At 43.3% G+C, this 14,555-nt stretch overlaps 1 protein-coding gene across 3 annotated transcripts in view; it reads left to right on the top strand.

The window, feature by feature from the left end:
• Window positions 1-14,555, top strand: part of ZRANB3 (zinc finger RANBP2-type containing 3) — a 471,114-nt gene that overhangs the window by 437,134 nt on the left and 19,425 nt on the right. For 2 of the 3 annotated variants that reach the window (XM_073634288.1, XM_073634289.1), the window contains one exon: window positions 3,699-4,068. In XM_073634288.1, the coding sequence (XP_073490389.1) occupies window positions 3,699-4,068 (370 nt within the window). Of the gene's footprint in view, window positions 1-3,698; window positions 4,069-14,555 lie in introns of those variants that run through there. The other variant, XM_073634290.1, reaches the window with a different exon arrangement.

The raw sequence follows: 14,555 nt of genomic DNA, 5'->3' as shown, positions 1-14,555 counted from the left end.
TAGTTTAGTTAAAACTGATCCTTACATGGCGTAACTATGGCTGCTAGGGAGGGGTGGGAGTGACTTTCCACTGCTGTCTGCCGTCCCTCCACCATTCAGCAACCGCCTTGCATCTGCAGTGGGAACTAGGCAAGTTCTAATTGGCCAAGGTGGAGAAGAATAAAGAGTAATGATCATATTCTGTGTGCCACATCCTGCATCTGTTAATAAAGACACAAGAATTTTTCCTCCAAATGGGACGTTAAATGGCACTTTGGAAGATAGCATATATGAAAACCTTTGTTAAAAAATAAAGTTTATACAATATTCAAAAGTTGATAAAACATATTCCTAGAAAATATGGCATGTATTTGGGTAATCAATCACTGTTCTCTGATGTGATACAAGTCTCTTCACATTTATTTAGTTTAACAATAGAGGACAAATCATAGCCGTACTTGGTTAAAAACATGCATTGGTTCTTGATCCTGCCCGGTTACTAAGATGCATTAAAGGGGGAAGAAGGGCCACAGTGGCCAGAATTATCAGTCCCGTAGGGTTGAGGTTGTATCATTAAAAGTAAAGATCCCATCTAGTGGCAGGTAACACAGATCACCCTAGTATACAAGAAAAAGAACTGCTGCTCCAGGTGTATAAAGATAAGGCTGATTGGAGTATCTTGCAGGGTGCTAGCCCCGGCCCGCCTCCGTGGGAAACTTGGAAAGAAGAAAGAAATGGCTGCACATCCAGAACTTCCAATTGTCTTTTATTTTGTTTCACAAAGATAACACCAAAGACACCAAACAAAAATAACAAAATAAAAGGCAATCGGAAGTTCTGGATGTGCAACCATTTCGTTTTCTTTCTTTCTTTCTTTCTTTCTTTCTTTCTTTCTTTCTTTCTTTCTTTCTTTCTTTCTTTCTTTCTTTCTTTCTTTCTTTCTTTCTCTCCTTCTCTCCTTCTCTCCTTCTCTCCTTCTTCTACTTCTTCTCCTTCTTCTTCCTTTCTTTTCCTGATCTGTGTTACCAGACACTATATCTGAGAACAGATACCGATATTTATGCATCTAGGGGATTACCTGCTATGTGCTAATATCATTTGTGACATTCGAAGAAGTGATCTCTACTCCTAATAATACAACCTCAATTCTACGGGACTGATATTTCTGGCCCCAGTGGCCCCTTTTCACTTTAATTCCCTTTAATGCATCTTACGCTGAGTAACCAGAAAGGATCAAGAAACAACGCATGATTTTAACAGTGTACGACTATGCATAAGTAAATATGATCCTGTCTGTACCACTGATGAAGGAGATTTGTTCTCTCTGAAACGCTTCAGCTGACAGAAGACACTTGTATCACATTGGAGAACAGTGATTGATTACCCAAATAAATGCCGTATTTTCTATTGGATATGTTTTATCAACTGTTGAATATTGTATAGACCTTTTTTATTTTTTAAACATTGGTATTCATATATGCTATCTTCCATAGTGCCATTTAAAGTCCCATTTGAGGAAAAAAAATAGTGTCTTTAGAGGCGGAAAAGAAGGGCAGATGACGTCATGACGTCTCCACCTTGGCCAATCAGAGCCTGCCTAGTATTGACTGACAACGATCCAAGGAGTGGCAATACTCTTTGGTTTCCAGCAGCAAAGGAAAGAACCTCCTTCCCCTCCGGAAGAAAAAACGACTTATTGTATATAGCGAATGCTACCACAGTGAACTGCGTACAGTTATGGCATGTGTAGAATCGGTTTTTACCAAGCTGGCCCACAAGTAAGTCCATCATGTTAAATTATTCCTGGAGTTCTACATTAAGCGCAAATATGTCATGGATAACTTTATCATCATTCTAATTTATTTTCCTGAATTACTTTTACCTATTGTATTTCAATTAGTTTTATTATTAGTTATTATACACATATAAAACCTTCCATATGTTACAAAAACACATATACAAAACATTCAAGAAAAACTCAAAAAAAAATCCAAAAACACAAAAATAGATCTATCCTATAGCACACATCTCTCTGAAGGCCAAATTTTGAAAGTTCTCAAAAAAAAAAAATGAAAATATTACACCATCAATCCCCCCCCCCCCCCACACCACCCACCCCCCCCCCCCCCCCCCCACACCACCCACCCCCCCCCCCCCCACACCCATTATTCCTTACCATCAAAACATCAAAAACATCTTTTTACTCTTACCAAATTCTATATTAATGAATATTTTCCCCAGTTCCTTCTTGCCATATTGAATGCTCTTAGCAAGCTTCTTATTATATAAGTGAATCTGTGACCTTCCCCTACCCTTTTTATTTATTTATGAGGAGGAGAGAGTCTCATCTCTCTACCGCCATTATATTCTCCCCTGCAAATTGTGCAAATCGTGCATTTCTTTGTGTGTCAAAAGAAAAAAAAAGGAGGGGGGGGGAGTGGGCAGGTGCTGGGCCTCTAAATGCTGCCCTCACTTTCCGTATAACTCACATATACCAGGGATTGTTTAAATTCCAACCAACCTTTCCAAGTGCTAACAAATCTTGTGTTGGAGTCATTTTGCGAATGTATTACTTCTTCCATAAACCTAGTTTTTATCTACCTCCCTAAACCAATCCTTTATCCTCGTACTTTTACCTTTTAAGTACATAAACAAAAAATGTTTTGGTGCACGGATTTAGTAAATACATTGCTTCATTTTTGTTATAATAAGCTAAAAATTTTATTTAGATTTTTTTTTTCACATTTAATAACCTACATTATTTTTTTTTAAATTTTTTTTTTACTATTTGGACTTTAACTTGACCAGCTCCAGTTGGCTGCCAATGAGCCTTGTGCCTCTCTCTGGGCAAAGCGCTATAATTGGCTGTCATAGTGATCTCATGATTGGGCTCCTGGTTTTAAAGGGAGTGTAGAATAATGTTTCCTCTGTGTCCAGCATCTTGCTGGGAAATGTTATTTTACAGATGGCAGTGTTGTGTAGCCAGTGACCAGCTGAATCTCGCCTTCTTACCCCTCTTGGCAATTTCCCCACCGTAATTCTTGCCTGACTGCTCTTGTCATTTCAAAGCACGAAGTAGATGTCCTAGTGGATTCTCCGTATTGTAGAATTAGGGATTCAAGGAATGGGAGTTGGATCCGGTTACGACCTTGTAAGCGGGGGGGGCCAGATACAAATTTAGTAATGGCAGTGCATCGGCGCCTTTCGCCAAATTGAAGCAACCTTATTGGATGAAGTCGGCCTTTAAATGAAAATGAACTATTTTTAGGCTTCGTATGCTTAGTGGATTTTCCCTAACTAATAAACAAATACCAGGAACACTTGAAAAATTAATGTCAATCCTTCTCTTCTTTCACTGTTTACAAAGTGTAAATGAATAATTTATCAGTGATCTTGTTTTACGAGTGTAAATATAGCTCACAGACTATGCAATATGTGCACATTAAGCGGGAGCGCGAGGGGGGGCCTCCCAGTAAGACTGTGTTAAAAACAAATGGATGGAGACTTTAATGGAAGGAGCGCGATGGGCGAGAACCACAAAATCGCAAAATGAACAATTTATCCTTGATCTTGCTTCCTGTACCATTTTATGCCTCTTATTAGTTTCACAGTGTGACGTCGTAATAAGACAGTGATTATTATGCAGGCCGATTTAAGCAGAATGGTTTACATCTCTCCCGTGATTTCTCATCCCTCTCCAACTATGTTTCCAAATTTAGGACGCAAAACGCAGTCGACGGGGCCCAGGCAGACAAAGGGGCGGAAAATGCAGCTCTGCAAGGTTATCTGCAGGTGCTGGACGACGCTGGGAACCCTCTGTGCCTGCACTGCCAGGAGCCCTGCCCCCAGGCGCAAGATTGGACTCCAGTCTGGGATTCGCGCTTTTGCTCGCAAAAATGCCACGATGACTTCCTGATCCGCTCCAATCAAAGTTACATGAGGGCGAAGGTTTTTGAAACCGAGCACGGCGTGTGCCAACAGTGTTGTTTAAATGTGCACGAGCTGTACCTGAGTGTGCGGGACGCACCCAGGAGCCAGAGGAAGATGTTGCTCCAGAGCTCCTGGATGGCACAGCTGCCAATAGACCAGGTAAGATGAGAAGCAAATGTCTGGTGAGTAGAACATATAGGGACAGCTTACAGAAAATTTTATTTTATTTTAGATTGGTCTCTTTACATAATACGGAAAGGCAGACGTTCCATAATTCAGATAATCTAGGGCCTTGTTCAGATATGTGTTTTACCCCCAGATGCCCAGACAAAATTTAGCAGCGCCGGTTTACTGGAGATAATTCTGTAAATAATTTGCTTGTCTAAATTATTATATATATATATTTTATAAGGCCGTTTATTTGGTATGCAGTTTTAATAATATATTGTATGTGTTTTGTTTTTTGTTGTTTTTTTTTTTTTTTCTTTTTGTTTTTTACAAAATGCATTTTTCATTTACACGCAACAGCTTTTAATCTTGAAGTGATTTTTAATGATTTTTTTTTTTTTTTTTTTGATGTTGCAATCAGGAAGCTTTAAAAGAAACTGGTGCTGAAATAAAGATAGAGGCTAGTTGTCTGGCTGTCATGGTTATCCAATGACTGCACCATTTTACTGGGCTACAGGACCCACAATGCAGCAAGTGATTTGGATAAATCAGGGGGATCCAAACTTTCTAAACGGAGGGTCAGTTTACTGTCCTCCCAAATTTAGGGGGGCTGGACTGTGACCAGTGGGAGAAGAAAATGTCCTGGCGTCAGTGGGAGTAAACCGTGCCCCATCGTTGGTGTCAATGAGAGAAATTGTGCCCCATCATCGGCGTCAGTGGAAGGAATAGTGCCCCATTGTTGGTGTTAGTGGAAGGAATAGTGCCCCATTGTTGGTGTCAGTGGAAGGAATAGTGCCCCATTGTTGGTGTCAGTGGAAGGAATAGTGCCCCATTGGTGTCAGTGGAAGGAATAGTGCCCCATTGTTGGTGTCAGTGGGAGGAATAGTGCCCCATTGTTGGTGTCAGTGGAAGGAATAGTGCCCCATTGTTGGTGTCAGTGGGAGGAATAGTGCCCCATTGTTGGTGTCAGTGGGAGGAATAGTGCCCCATTGTTTGTGTCAGTGGGAGGAATAGTGCCCCATGAGCTGGATAAAGACAAGCAAAGGCCTGCAAGTTGGGGATCACTGGGATAAAGTAAGGTAAGGACTATAACCCCTGTCAGTTTTTTTTTTTTTTTTGCCATCTGTGTCCATTGGGAAGATTTCTCTGCACTTCCTGTCCCATATCCAAACAGGAAATGAGAGGCACAATCTCTCCAATGTGAGGGGATCCCTGCTTGGCCCCATTTCCCCTCCTATTCCTGTCCCGGTGACAACCCAGAATTTGAGCTTTTTTCTTTCACTTTCGGTGGGAGCCGTCACCAGGATAAATGGGGTGAATCTCCCTAATGGGGACCTAGACAGCAATAAAAAAACAGACAGGTGTTCTAATTCCTCTCCATTACCTTTAGTTATACTTTTAGGCTCCATTCACACCTGGGTGTTCTGGATCACGGGCGGAACGCTTTGCAATGACATTATTTCTTTTGTTAAAAGCGTTTATTTATCATTTTCACTTTTAAACATAACGAACAAATGCCAGCCATTTCCTTCTGCTGGCACCACTCTGGAGACAGCTACCTGGCATAAGAGGTGAAGTGCAGTTGGCATCGCTCCACATGGGACACGACTCGGCACTACAGAGGAGGCATCGGCTTATGTGGCTCTCGTTCTCTACTACAACTCCTACTTTACAAGTAGTCCCTCTGCATTGCACTCTGTTTGATCCTCTGGAATGGCAGGTCAGCAAGCCCAGACCGCGATCTACCAATCACCTGTCCTGAGATCTACCGGTTGCCGACCCCCGATTTAGATACTTTCACAAGTGTCGGGCTTTTTTTATGCCAAAACGCTGCTGCCAGGAGGAAAGGCTTCTAGGAGAGTTTGCAAAACGTCCTGTGTGCATGAGGCCTAAAAATGAAATAGTCCAGGAGTTACACTTCAACCTCTTCACGGCTGCTCTATAGCTGAATGGCGGCTACAGCGTGGTTGGCACATTGCTGGGAGGGCGTCATATGACGTTCTCACGTGATCTCCCATCCCAAGCGCCCTCTGTGTCGCGCATCTGCAGTGATCTGTGATGGCTGGGTCCTTCACACACAGCTGATCACAGATCAGGGTAAAGAGCCAATCACAGTGGCTCTTTACCATGTGACCAGCCGTGTCCAATCACAGCTGATCACAGTGTAAACAGGATTTGCAGATGATTGGCAATCCTGTCCCCACACTGACAACGAGTGAGGAGAGGAGAGCGGATAAGTGGCAATCCACACAGGGGAGATCTACACAGATAATCAGGGCACTGGTCATCAGTGCAGCCCCATCAGTGCTGCCAGTCAGTGCCATATATTAGTACAGCCACATCAGGGCAGCCATTACAGTGCCCACCAGTGCTGCCAATCAGTGCCACATATCTGTGCAGCCCCATTAGTGTAGGAGAAATATGACTTCTTTACACAATTTTAAAAACCAAAATCAAGACGTTTTTTTTTGTTCAAACTTTTTTTGTCTTTTTTCCTTTGTTTAGTGAGGGAAAAAGCACAGAGGCGCCACTCTAAGTGCAGTATAGCAATGAGTTTTTAACCGCTTGCCGACCAGCCGTCTTTATACTGCGGCAGGTCAGCAAGATCGCATGAACCGTCGTAGCTATATGTTTGCTCGCAGGAACGGGATAGCAGGCGCGCGCTGCACAGCGGGGGTGCCGATGCTCGTGGCCATTGGTCGCAATGACCGCTGGCCACAAGCAATCGCGAGCACGAGGGACAGAACACGGAAGTGTGGGTGTAAACACAAATCCCTGTCCTGTTCTGAGAGGAGTGACAGATCGTGTGTTTCTATTAGCTAGGAACCACGATCCGTCACTTCCTCTAGTCAGTCCCCTCCCCCTACAGTTAGAAACACCTCCCAGGGAACACGGTTAACCCCTTGATCGCCCCCCTAGTGTTAACCCCTTCCCTGCCAGTGACATTTTTACAGTAATCAGTGCATTTTTATAGCACTGATCGCTGTATAAATGCCATTGGTCCCAAAAATGTGTCAAAATTGTCCAATGTGTCCGCCATAATGTCGCAGTTACAATAAAAAACGCAGATCGCCCCATTACTAGTAAAAAAACAATAATAATAAAAATGCTATAAATCTATCCCCTATTTTGTAGGCGCTATAACTTTTGTGCAAACCAATCAGTATACGTTTATTGTAATTTTTTTACCAAAAATGTGTTGAAGAATACATATCAGCCTAAACTGAGAAAAAATTAGCTTTTTTTTAAAAAAAAAAATGGGGATATTTAGTATAGCAAAAAGTACAAAATATTGTGGGTTTTTTTTTTCAAAATTGTCACTCTTTTCTTGTTTATAGCACAAAAAATAAAAAACGCAGAGATAATCAAATACCACCAAAAGAAAGCTCTATTTGTGGGGAAAAAAGGACGGCAATTTTGTTTGGGTACAGCGTTGCACGACCGCGCAATTGTCAGTTAAAGCGACGCAGTGCCGAATGGCAAAAAATGGCCTGGTCATTCAGCAGCCAAATCTTCCGGGGCTGGTTAGTGGTTAGTGAACAGATTTTGTATACATACTCACAAGAGTGGAATTAAAACAGGCATGTCAAGTATAGACAGGTAGAACGTCCGGGAAGGGAGCCCATCCGTGGCAATTGGCTGGTGAAGCAGAGCGAGTTGCGCCGGTGGTCACCGATGCTTCCTGGACCTCGAGCACACAGGGAGCCGGGGGGGTGACGACACTTCCGGGTTATCGTGAACCAATAGGCGACGCGTTTGCGGAGCATGCGCTCCTTCTTCAGGCCTGTTTTAATTCTACCCTTGTATTTATACAAAATCTGTTCATTAAAAACTCATATACTATACTGCACTTAGAGGGGCGCCTCTGGGCTTTTTCCCTCAGCCACCCCAAGTGTTGCTTCTCTTCTCTTCACTGGGCTGCCTTCAAGGTTCAAGGCTATATTATGGACTATATGGACTCATTACAGTCCTTTACTTGAAGTTATTCTTTGAAAAGTTCCTCTTGTGTTTTAGGTTTCCATCAGTTCGGTGGATCTACACTGAGGCTGGTGCTAGCGCCAACTTTTTTTTTTTTCTATGTGTTTCCTTTGTTTAGTGTTTGTTAGAGCTGCACGATTCTGGCCAAAATGAGAATCAGACCGCTGTGCAAATACAGTGTGACATAAAATATATTCCACAACCACCATTTTATTCTCTAGAGTCTCTACTAATAAATATATATATATAGATAGATAGATAGATAGATAGATAGATAGATAGATAGATAGATAGATAGATAGATAGATACATATATCTATCTATATCTATCTATCTATCTATCTATCTATCTATCTATCTATCTATCTATCTATCTATCTATCTATATATATATATATATATATATATATATATATATATATATATCTATATCTATAGATATATATATATATATCTAGATAGATATATATATATCTATATCTAGATATATATATATAATGATGTTTGGGGGTCTAAGTAATTTTCTAGCAAAAAAAAAAAAAAGATTTTAACTTGAAACCAACAAATGTCAGAAAAAGGTTTAGTGTTTAAACTTTCTTTGTTTACACAAGAAGTCTACTCCATTGACAAATTGTTACAATGTTTATACTTGAGTTTCACTGCTTAAGTTTATACTTAAGTTTCCCATAAGTTTCAATGTTAAAGAATGTTTTGATTCTTGGCAGACTGCCCGTTTTTTTTTTTTTTTTCTTCCTCTCTTTTGTCGGCTGTGGCTTCAGAAGAGCAGAGAGAATTATCTGCATAGAAAGAATCGCGAAACGCTTTTGTCAAGATCGCAACAGGGAAAAAAATTGCGATAACGATTCTTGACGATTAATCATATGCAGCTCTGGTGTTTGTCATTCATAGTGTGACTGCACAGAAAGCTGAGGATTGGCCTGGGCAGGAAGGGGGTGAAAGTTCCCGGTAGGTAAGTGGTTAGGCATGAGCTCTCATGGTAGTCCATGTTGGGTTCATTTATCAAAGTGTCTGAAAATACGGACTTTCTGTATTGCCTCCCAGCTGTCGGTCAGATTTGGGACTGCAATTTTCAGAAAGAGAAATCTTGACTCGTGTCAGCGAACAGCCCAGACAGTCCTGGTTTAAATGTTTTATTTTATTTTTTGTATAGAGGAGACAGAGTGAAGAGCAGCCTATACCGGGCCTTCCTTATCACACTGTCTGAGATGGGAACTGTCTGTATTGACCTCCAGCTACCTATCGGATCGAAGACTTCCATTCTCCAGCTGTCGGTGTACAGTGCAGGTTTCCCTGCTGTGAGGCACTAGAGACGGTTCCTATTTTTGAGACGTGATCAATGAGGCCCATATCAATTAGAGCAAGTCTGTTTCCATGGTGACAGAACGCCGGCTTTTATCGGTAATGACAGCCGGAGGATATTTTCAGGTCGCTGTAGTAATTGCCGAACATTTTCCCAGTAAAGAAACTTTCTGTATTACCTGTAGCCACTTGTTAGAACCTTCCTTTCAGGACTTCGGATGAGGTGTGACTTTGGTTTGCTGCAGCTTCTTCTTAGCTCCGCGTCTCAGAATGTATTGAAGCCAGAGGATCAGAATGACAGCCCTGGCATCTAGCAGAAGGCAAATCACCAATGGAAGCCTACATTTTTCCTTCAGGTTATGTTTACTCTAACCTCTTGCCAACCACGAAACGCATAAACTATATTGTCAAAAGTATTGGGACGCCTGCCTTTACACACACATGAACTTTAATGGCGTCTTAGTCCGTAGGGTTCAATATTGAGTTGGCCCACCCTTTGCAGCTATAACAGCTTCAACTCTTCTGGGAAGGCCGTCCACAAGGTTTAGGAGTGTGTCTATGGGAATGTTTGGCTATTCTTCCAGAAGTGCATTTGTGAGGTCAGGCACTGATGTTGGATGAGAAGGCCTGGCTCTCAGTCTCCGCTCTAATTTATCCCAAAGGTTTGATATCAGGTTGAGGTCAGGACTCTGCATGACTTTATGTACCTTGCTTTGTACACTGGTGCGCAGTCATGTTGGAACAGGAAGGGGCCATCCCCAAACTGTTCCCACACAGTTGGGAGCATGAAATTGTCCAAAATGTCTTGGTATGCTGACACCTTAACCACTTAAGGACCGCCTAACGCCGATTTACGTCGGCAAGGCGGCACGGGCAGGCAAAATCACGTACATGTACGTGATTTGCCTCTCGCGGGTGGGGGGTCCGATCGGACCCCCCCCCGGTGCCCGAAGCGGTCCCGTTCTGTTCCCCGGCGATCCGAGATGAGGGGGAGGCCATCCGTTCGTGGCCCCCCCCTCGCGATCGCCGCCGGCCAATGGGAACACTCCTTTGCTGCTGTATGCTAAACAGCAGCAAAGGAAATGATGTCATCTCCCCTCGGCTCGGTATTTTCCGTTCCAGCGCCGAGGGGAGAAGACATCAATGTGAGTGCACAACACACTACACACACAGTAGAACATGCCAGGCATACAAAACACCCCGATCCCCCCCCCGATCGCCCCCCGATCCCCCCCCCAATCACCCCCCCCCCCCCCTGTCACAAACTGACACCAGCAGGTTTTTTTTTTTTTTTTTTTTTTTTTTTTTCTGATTACTGCATAGTGTCAGTTTGTGACAGTTACAGTGTTGGGACAGTTAGTATTACCCCCCTGTAGGTCTAGGATACCCCCCTAACCCCCCCTAATAAAGTTTTAACCCCTTGATCACCCCCCGTCACCAGTGTTGCTAAGCGATCATTTTTCTGATCGCTGTATTAGTGTCGCTGGTGACGCTAGTTAGTGAGGTAAATATTTAGGTTCGCCGTCAGCGTTTTATAGTGACAGGGACCCCCATATACTACCTAATAAATGTTTTAACCCCTTGATTGCCCCCTAGTTAACCCTTTCACCACTGATCACCGTATAACCGTTACGGGTGACGCAGGTTAGTTCGTTTATTTTTTATAGTGTCAGGGCACCCGCCGTTTATTACCTAATAAAGGTTTAGCCCCCTGATCGCCCGGCGGTGATATGCGTCGCCCCAGGCAGCGTCAGATTAGCGCCAGTACCGCTAACACCCACGCACGCAGCATGCGCCTCCCTTAGTGGTATAGTATCTGATCGGATCAATATCTGATCTGATCAGATCTATACTAGCGTCCCCAGCAGTTTAGGGTTCCCAAAAACACAGTGTTAGCGGGATCAGCCCAGATACCCGCTAGCACCTGCGTTTTGCCCCTCCGCCCAGCCCACCCAAGTGCAGTATCGATCGATCACTGTCACTTACAAAACACTAAACGCATAACTGCAGCGTTCGCAGAGTCAGGCCTGATCCCTGCGATCGCTAACAGTTTTTTTGGTAGCATTTTGGTGAACTGGCAAGCAAGCACCAGGCAGCGTCAGGTTAGCGCCAGTACCGCTAACACCCACGCACGCACCGTACACCTCCCTTAGTGGTATAGTATCTGATCGGATCAATATCTGATCCGATCAGATCTATACTAGCGTCCCCAGCAGTTTAGGGTTCCCAAAAACGCAGTGTTAGCGGGATCAGCCCAGATACCTGCTAGCACCTGCGTTGTGCCCCTCCGCCCGGCCCAGCCCAGCCCACCCAAGTGCAGTATCGATCGATCACTGACACTTACAAGGCACTAAAAGCATAACTGCAGCGTTCGCAGAGTCAGGCCTGATCCCTGCGATCGCTAACAGTTTTTTTGGTAGCATTTTGGTGAACTAGCAAGCACCGGCCCCAGGCAGCGTCAGGTTAGCGCCAGTACCACTAACACCCACGCACGCAGCATACGCCTCCTTTAGTGGTATAGTATCTGAACGGATCAATATCTGATCAGATCTATACTAGCGTCCCCAGCAGTTTAGGGTTCCCAAAAACGCAGTGTTAGCGGGATCAGCCCAGATACCTGCTAGCACCTGCGTTTTGCCCCTCCGCCCGGCCCAGTCCAGCCCACCCAAGTGCAGTATTGATCGATCACTGTCACTTACAAAACACTAAACGCATAACTGCAGCGTTCGCAGAGTCAGGCCTGATCCCTGCGATCGCTAACAGTTTTTTTGGAAGCTTTTTATTGAACTGGCAAGCACCAGTGGCCTAGTACACCCCGGTCGTAGTCAAACCAGCACTGCAGTAACACTTGGTGACGTGGCGAGTCCCATAAGTGCAGTTCAAGCTGGTGAGGTGGCAAGCACAAGTAGTGTCCCGCTGCCACCAAAAAGACAAACACAGGCCCGTCGTGCCCATAGTGCCCTTCCTGCTGCATTCGCCAATCCTAATTGGGAACCCACCACTTCTGCAGCGCCCGTACTTCCCCCATTCACATCCCCCAACGAAATGCAGTCGGCTGCATGAGAGGCATTTTTATGTGCTCCCGAGTACCCCTACCCAACGAACCCCCCCCAAAAAGATGTTGTGTCTGCAGCAAGCGCGGATATAGGCGTGACACCCGCTATTATTGTCCCTCCTGTCCTGACAATCCTGGTCTTTGCATTGGTGAATGTTTTGAACGCTACCATACACTAGTTGAGTATTAGCGTAGGGTACAGCATTGCACAGACTAGGCACACTTTCACAGGGTCTCCCAAGATGCCATCGCATTTTGAGAGACCCGAACCTGGAACCGGTTACAGTTATAAAAGTTAGTTACAAAAAAAGTGTAAAAAAAAAAAAAATATATATAAAATAAAAAAAAATAGTTGTCGTTTTATTGTTCTCTCTCTCTATTCTCTCTCTCTATTGTTCTGCTCTTTTTTTACTGTATTCTATTCTGCAGTGTTTTATTGTTATTGTTATTGTTATTGTTATTATGTTTTATCATGTTTGTTTTTCAGGTATGTAATTATTTATACTTTATTGTTTACTGTGCTTTATTGTTAACCATTTTTTTGTCTTCAGGTACGCCATTCACAACTTTGAGTGGTTATACCAGAATGATGCCTGCAGGTTTAGGTATCATCTTGGTATCATTCTTTTCAGCCAGCGGTCGGCTTTCATGTAAAAGCAATCCTAGCGGCTAATTAGCCTCTAGACTGCCTTTACAAGCCGTGGGAGGGAATGCCCCCCCCCCCCCCCCCCCCACCGTCTTCCGTGTTTTTCTCTGGCTCTCCTGTCTCAACAGGGAACCTGAGAATGCAGCCGGTGATTCAGCCAGCTGACCATAGAGCTGATCAGAGACAAGAGTGGCTCCAAACATCTCTATGGCCTAAGAAACCGGAAGCTACGAGCATTTTATGACTTAGATTTCGCCGGATGTAAATAGCGCCATTGGGAAATTGGGGAAGCATTTTATCACACCGATCTTGGTGTCATCAGATGCTTTGAGGGCAGAGGAGAGATCTAGGGTCTAATAGACCCCAATTTTTTCAAAAAAGAGTACCTGTCACTACCTATTGCTATCATAGGGGATATTTACATTCCCCGAGATAACAATAAAAATGATTTAAAAAAAAAAAAAAATGAAAGGAACAGTTTAAAAATAAGATAAAAAAGCAAAAAAATAATAAAGAAAAAAAAAAAAAAAAAAAAAGCACCCCTGTCGCCCCCTGCTCTTGCGCTAAGGCGAACGCAAGCGGCGGTCTGTCGTCAAACGTAAACAGCAATTGCACCATGCATGTGAGGTATCGCCGCGAAGGTCAGATCGAGGGCAGTAATTTTTGCAGTAGACCTCCTCTGTAGATCTAAAGTGGTAACCTGTAAAGGCTTTTAAAGGCTTTTAAAAATGTATTTATTTTGTTGCCACTGCACGTTTGTGCGCAATTGTAAAGCATGTCATGTTTGGTATCCATGTACTCGGTCTAAGATCATCTTTTTTATTTCATCAAACATTTGGGCAATATAGTGTGTTTTAGTGCATTAAAATTTAAAAAAGTGTGTTTTTTCCCCAAAAAATGCGTTTGAAAAATCGCTGCGCAAATACTGTGTGAAAAAAAAAAATGAAACACCCACCATTTTAATCTGTAGGGCATTTGCTTTAAAAAAATATATAATGTTTGGGGGTTCAAAGTAATTTTCTTGCAAAAAAAAAAAAAAACTTTTTCATGTAAAAAATAAGTGTCAGAAAGGGCTTTGTCTTCAAGTGGTTAGAAGAGTGGGTGATGTGTGACATAAGCTTCTAAATGTTGTGCATAAAATGCCAGGACAGTTCAAAACCCCCCCAAATGACCCCATTTTGGAAAGTAGACACCCCAAGCTATTTGCTGAGAGGCATGTCGAGTCCATGGAATATTTTATATTGCGACACAAGTTGCGGGAAAGAGACAAATTTTTTTTTTTTTTTTTTTTTTTTGCACAAAGTTGTCACTAAATGATATATTGCTCAAACATGCCATGGGAATATGTGAAATTACACCCCAAAATACATTCTGCTGCTTCTCCTGAGTACGGGGATACCATATGTGTGAGACTTTTTGGGAGCCTAGCCGTGTACGGGACCCCGAAAACCAAGCACCGCCTTCAGGCTTTCTAAGGGG

This window comes from Aquarana catesbeiana, linkage group LG06, assembly GCF_042186555.1.
Source record: "Aquarana catesbeiana isolate 2022-GZ linkage group LG06, ASM4218655v1, whole genome shotgun sequence".
In the NCBI taxonomy this organism is placed as follows: domain Eukaryota; kingdom Metazoa; phylum Chordata; class Amphibia; order Anura; family Ranidae; genus Aquarana; species Aquarana catesbeiana.
Note: the sequence above shows the minus strand (reverse complement) of the source record. Positions and strands in the feature narration are given on the sequence as shown.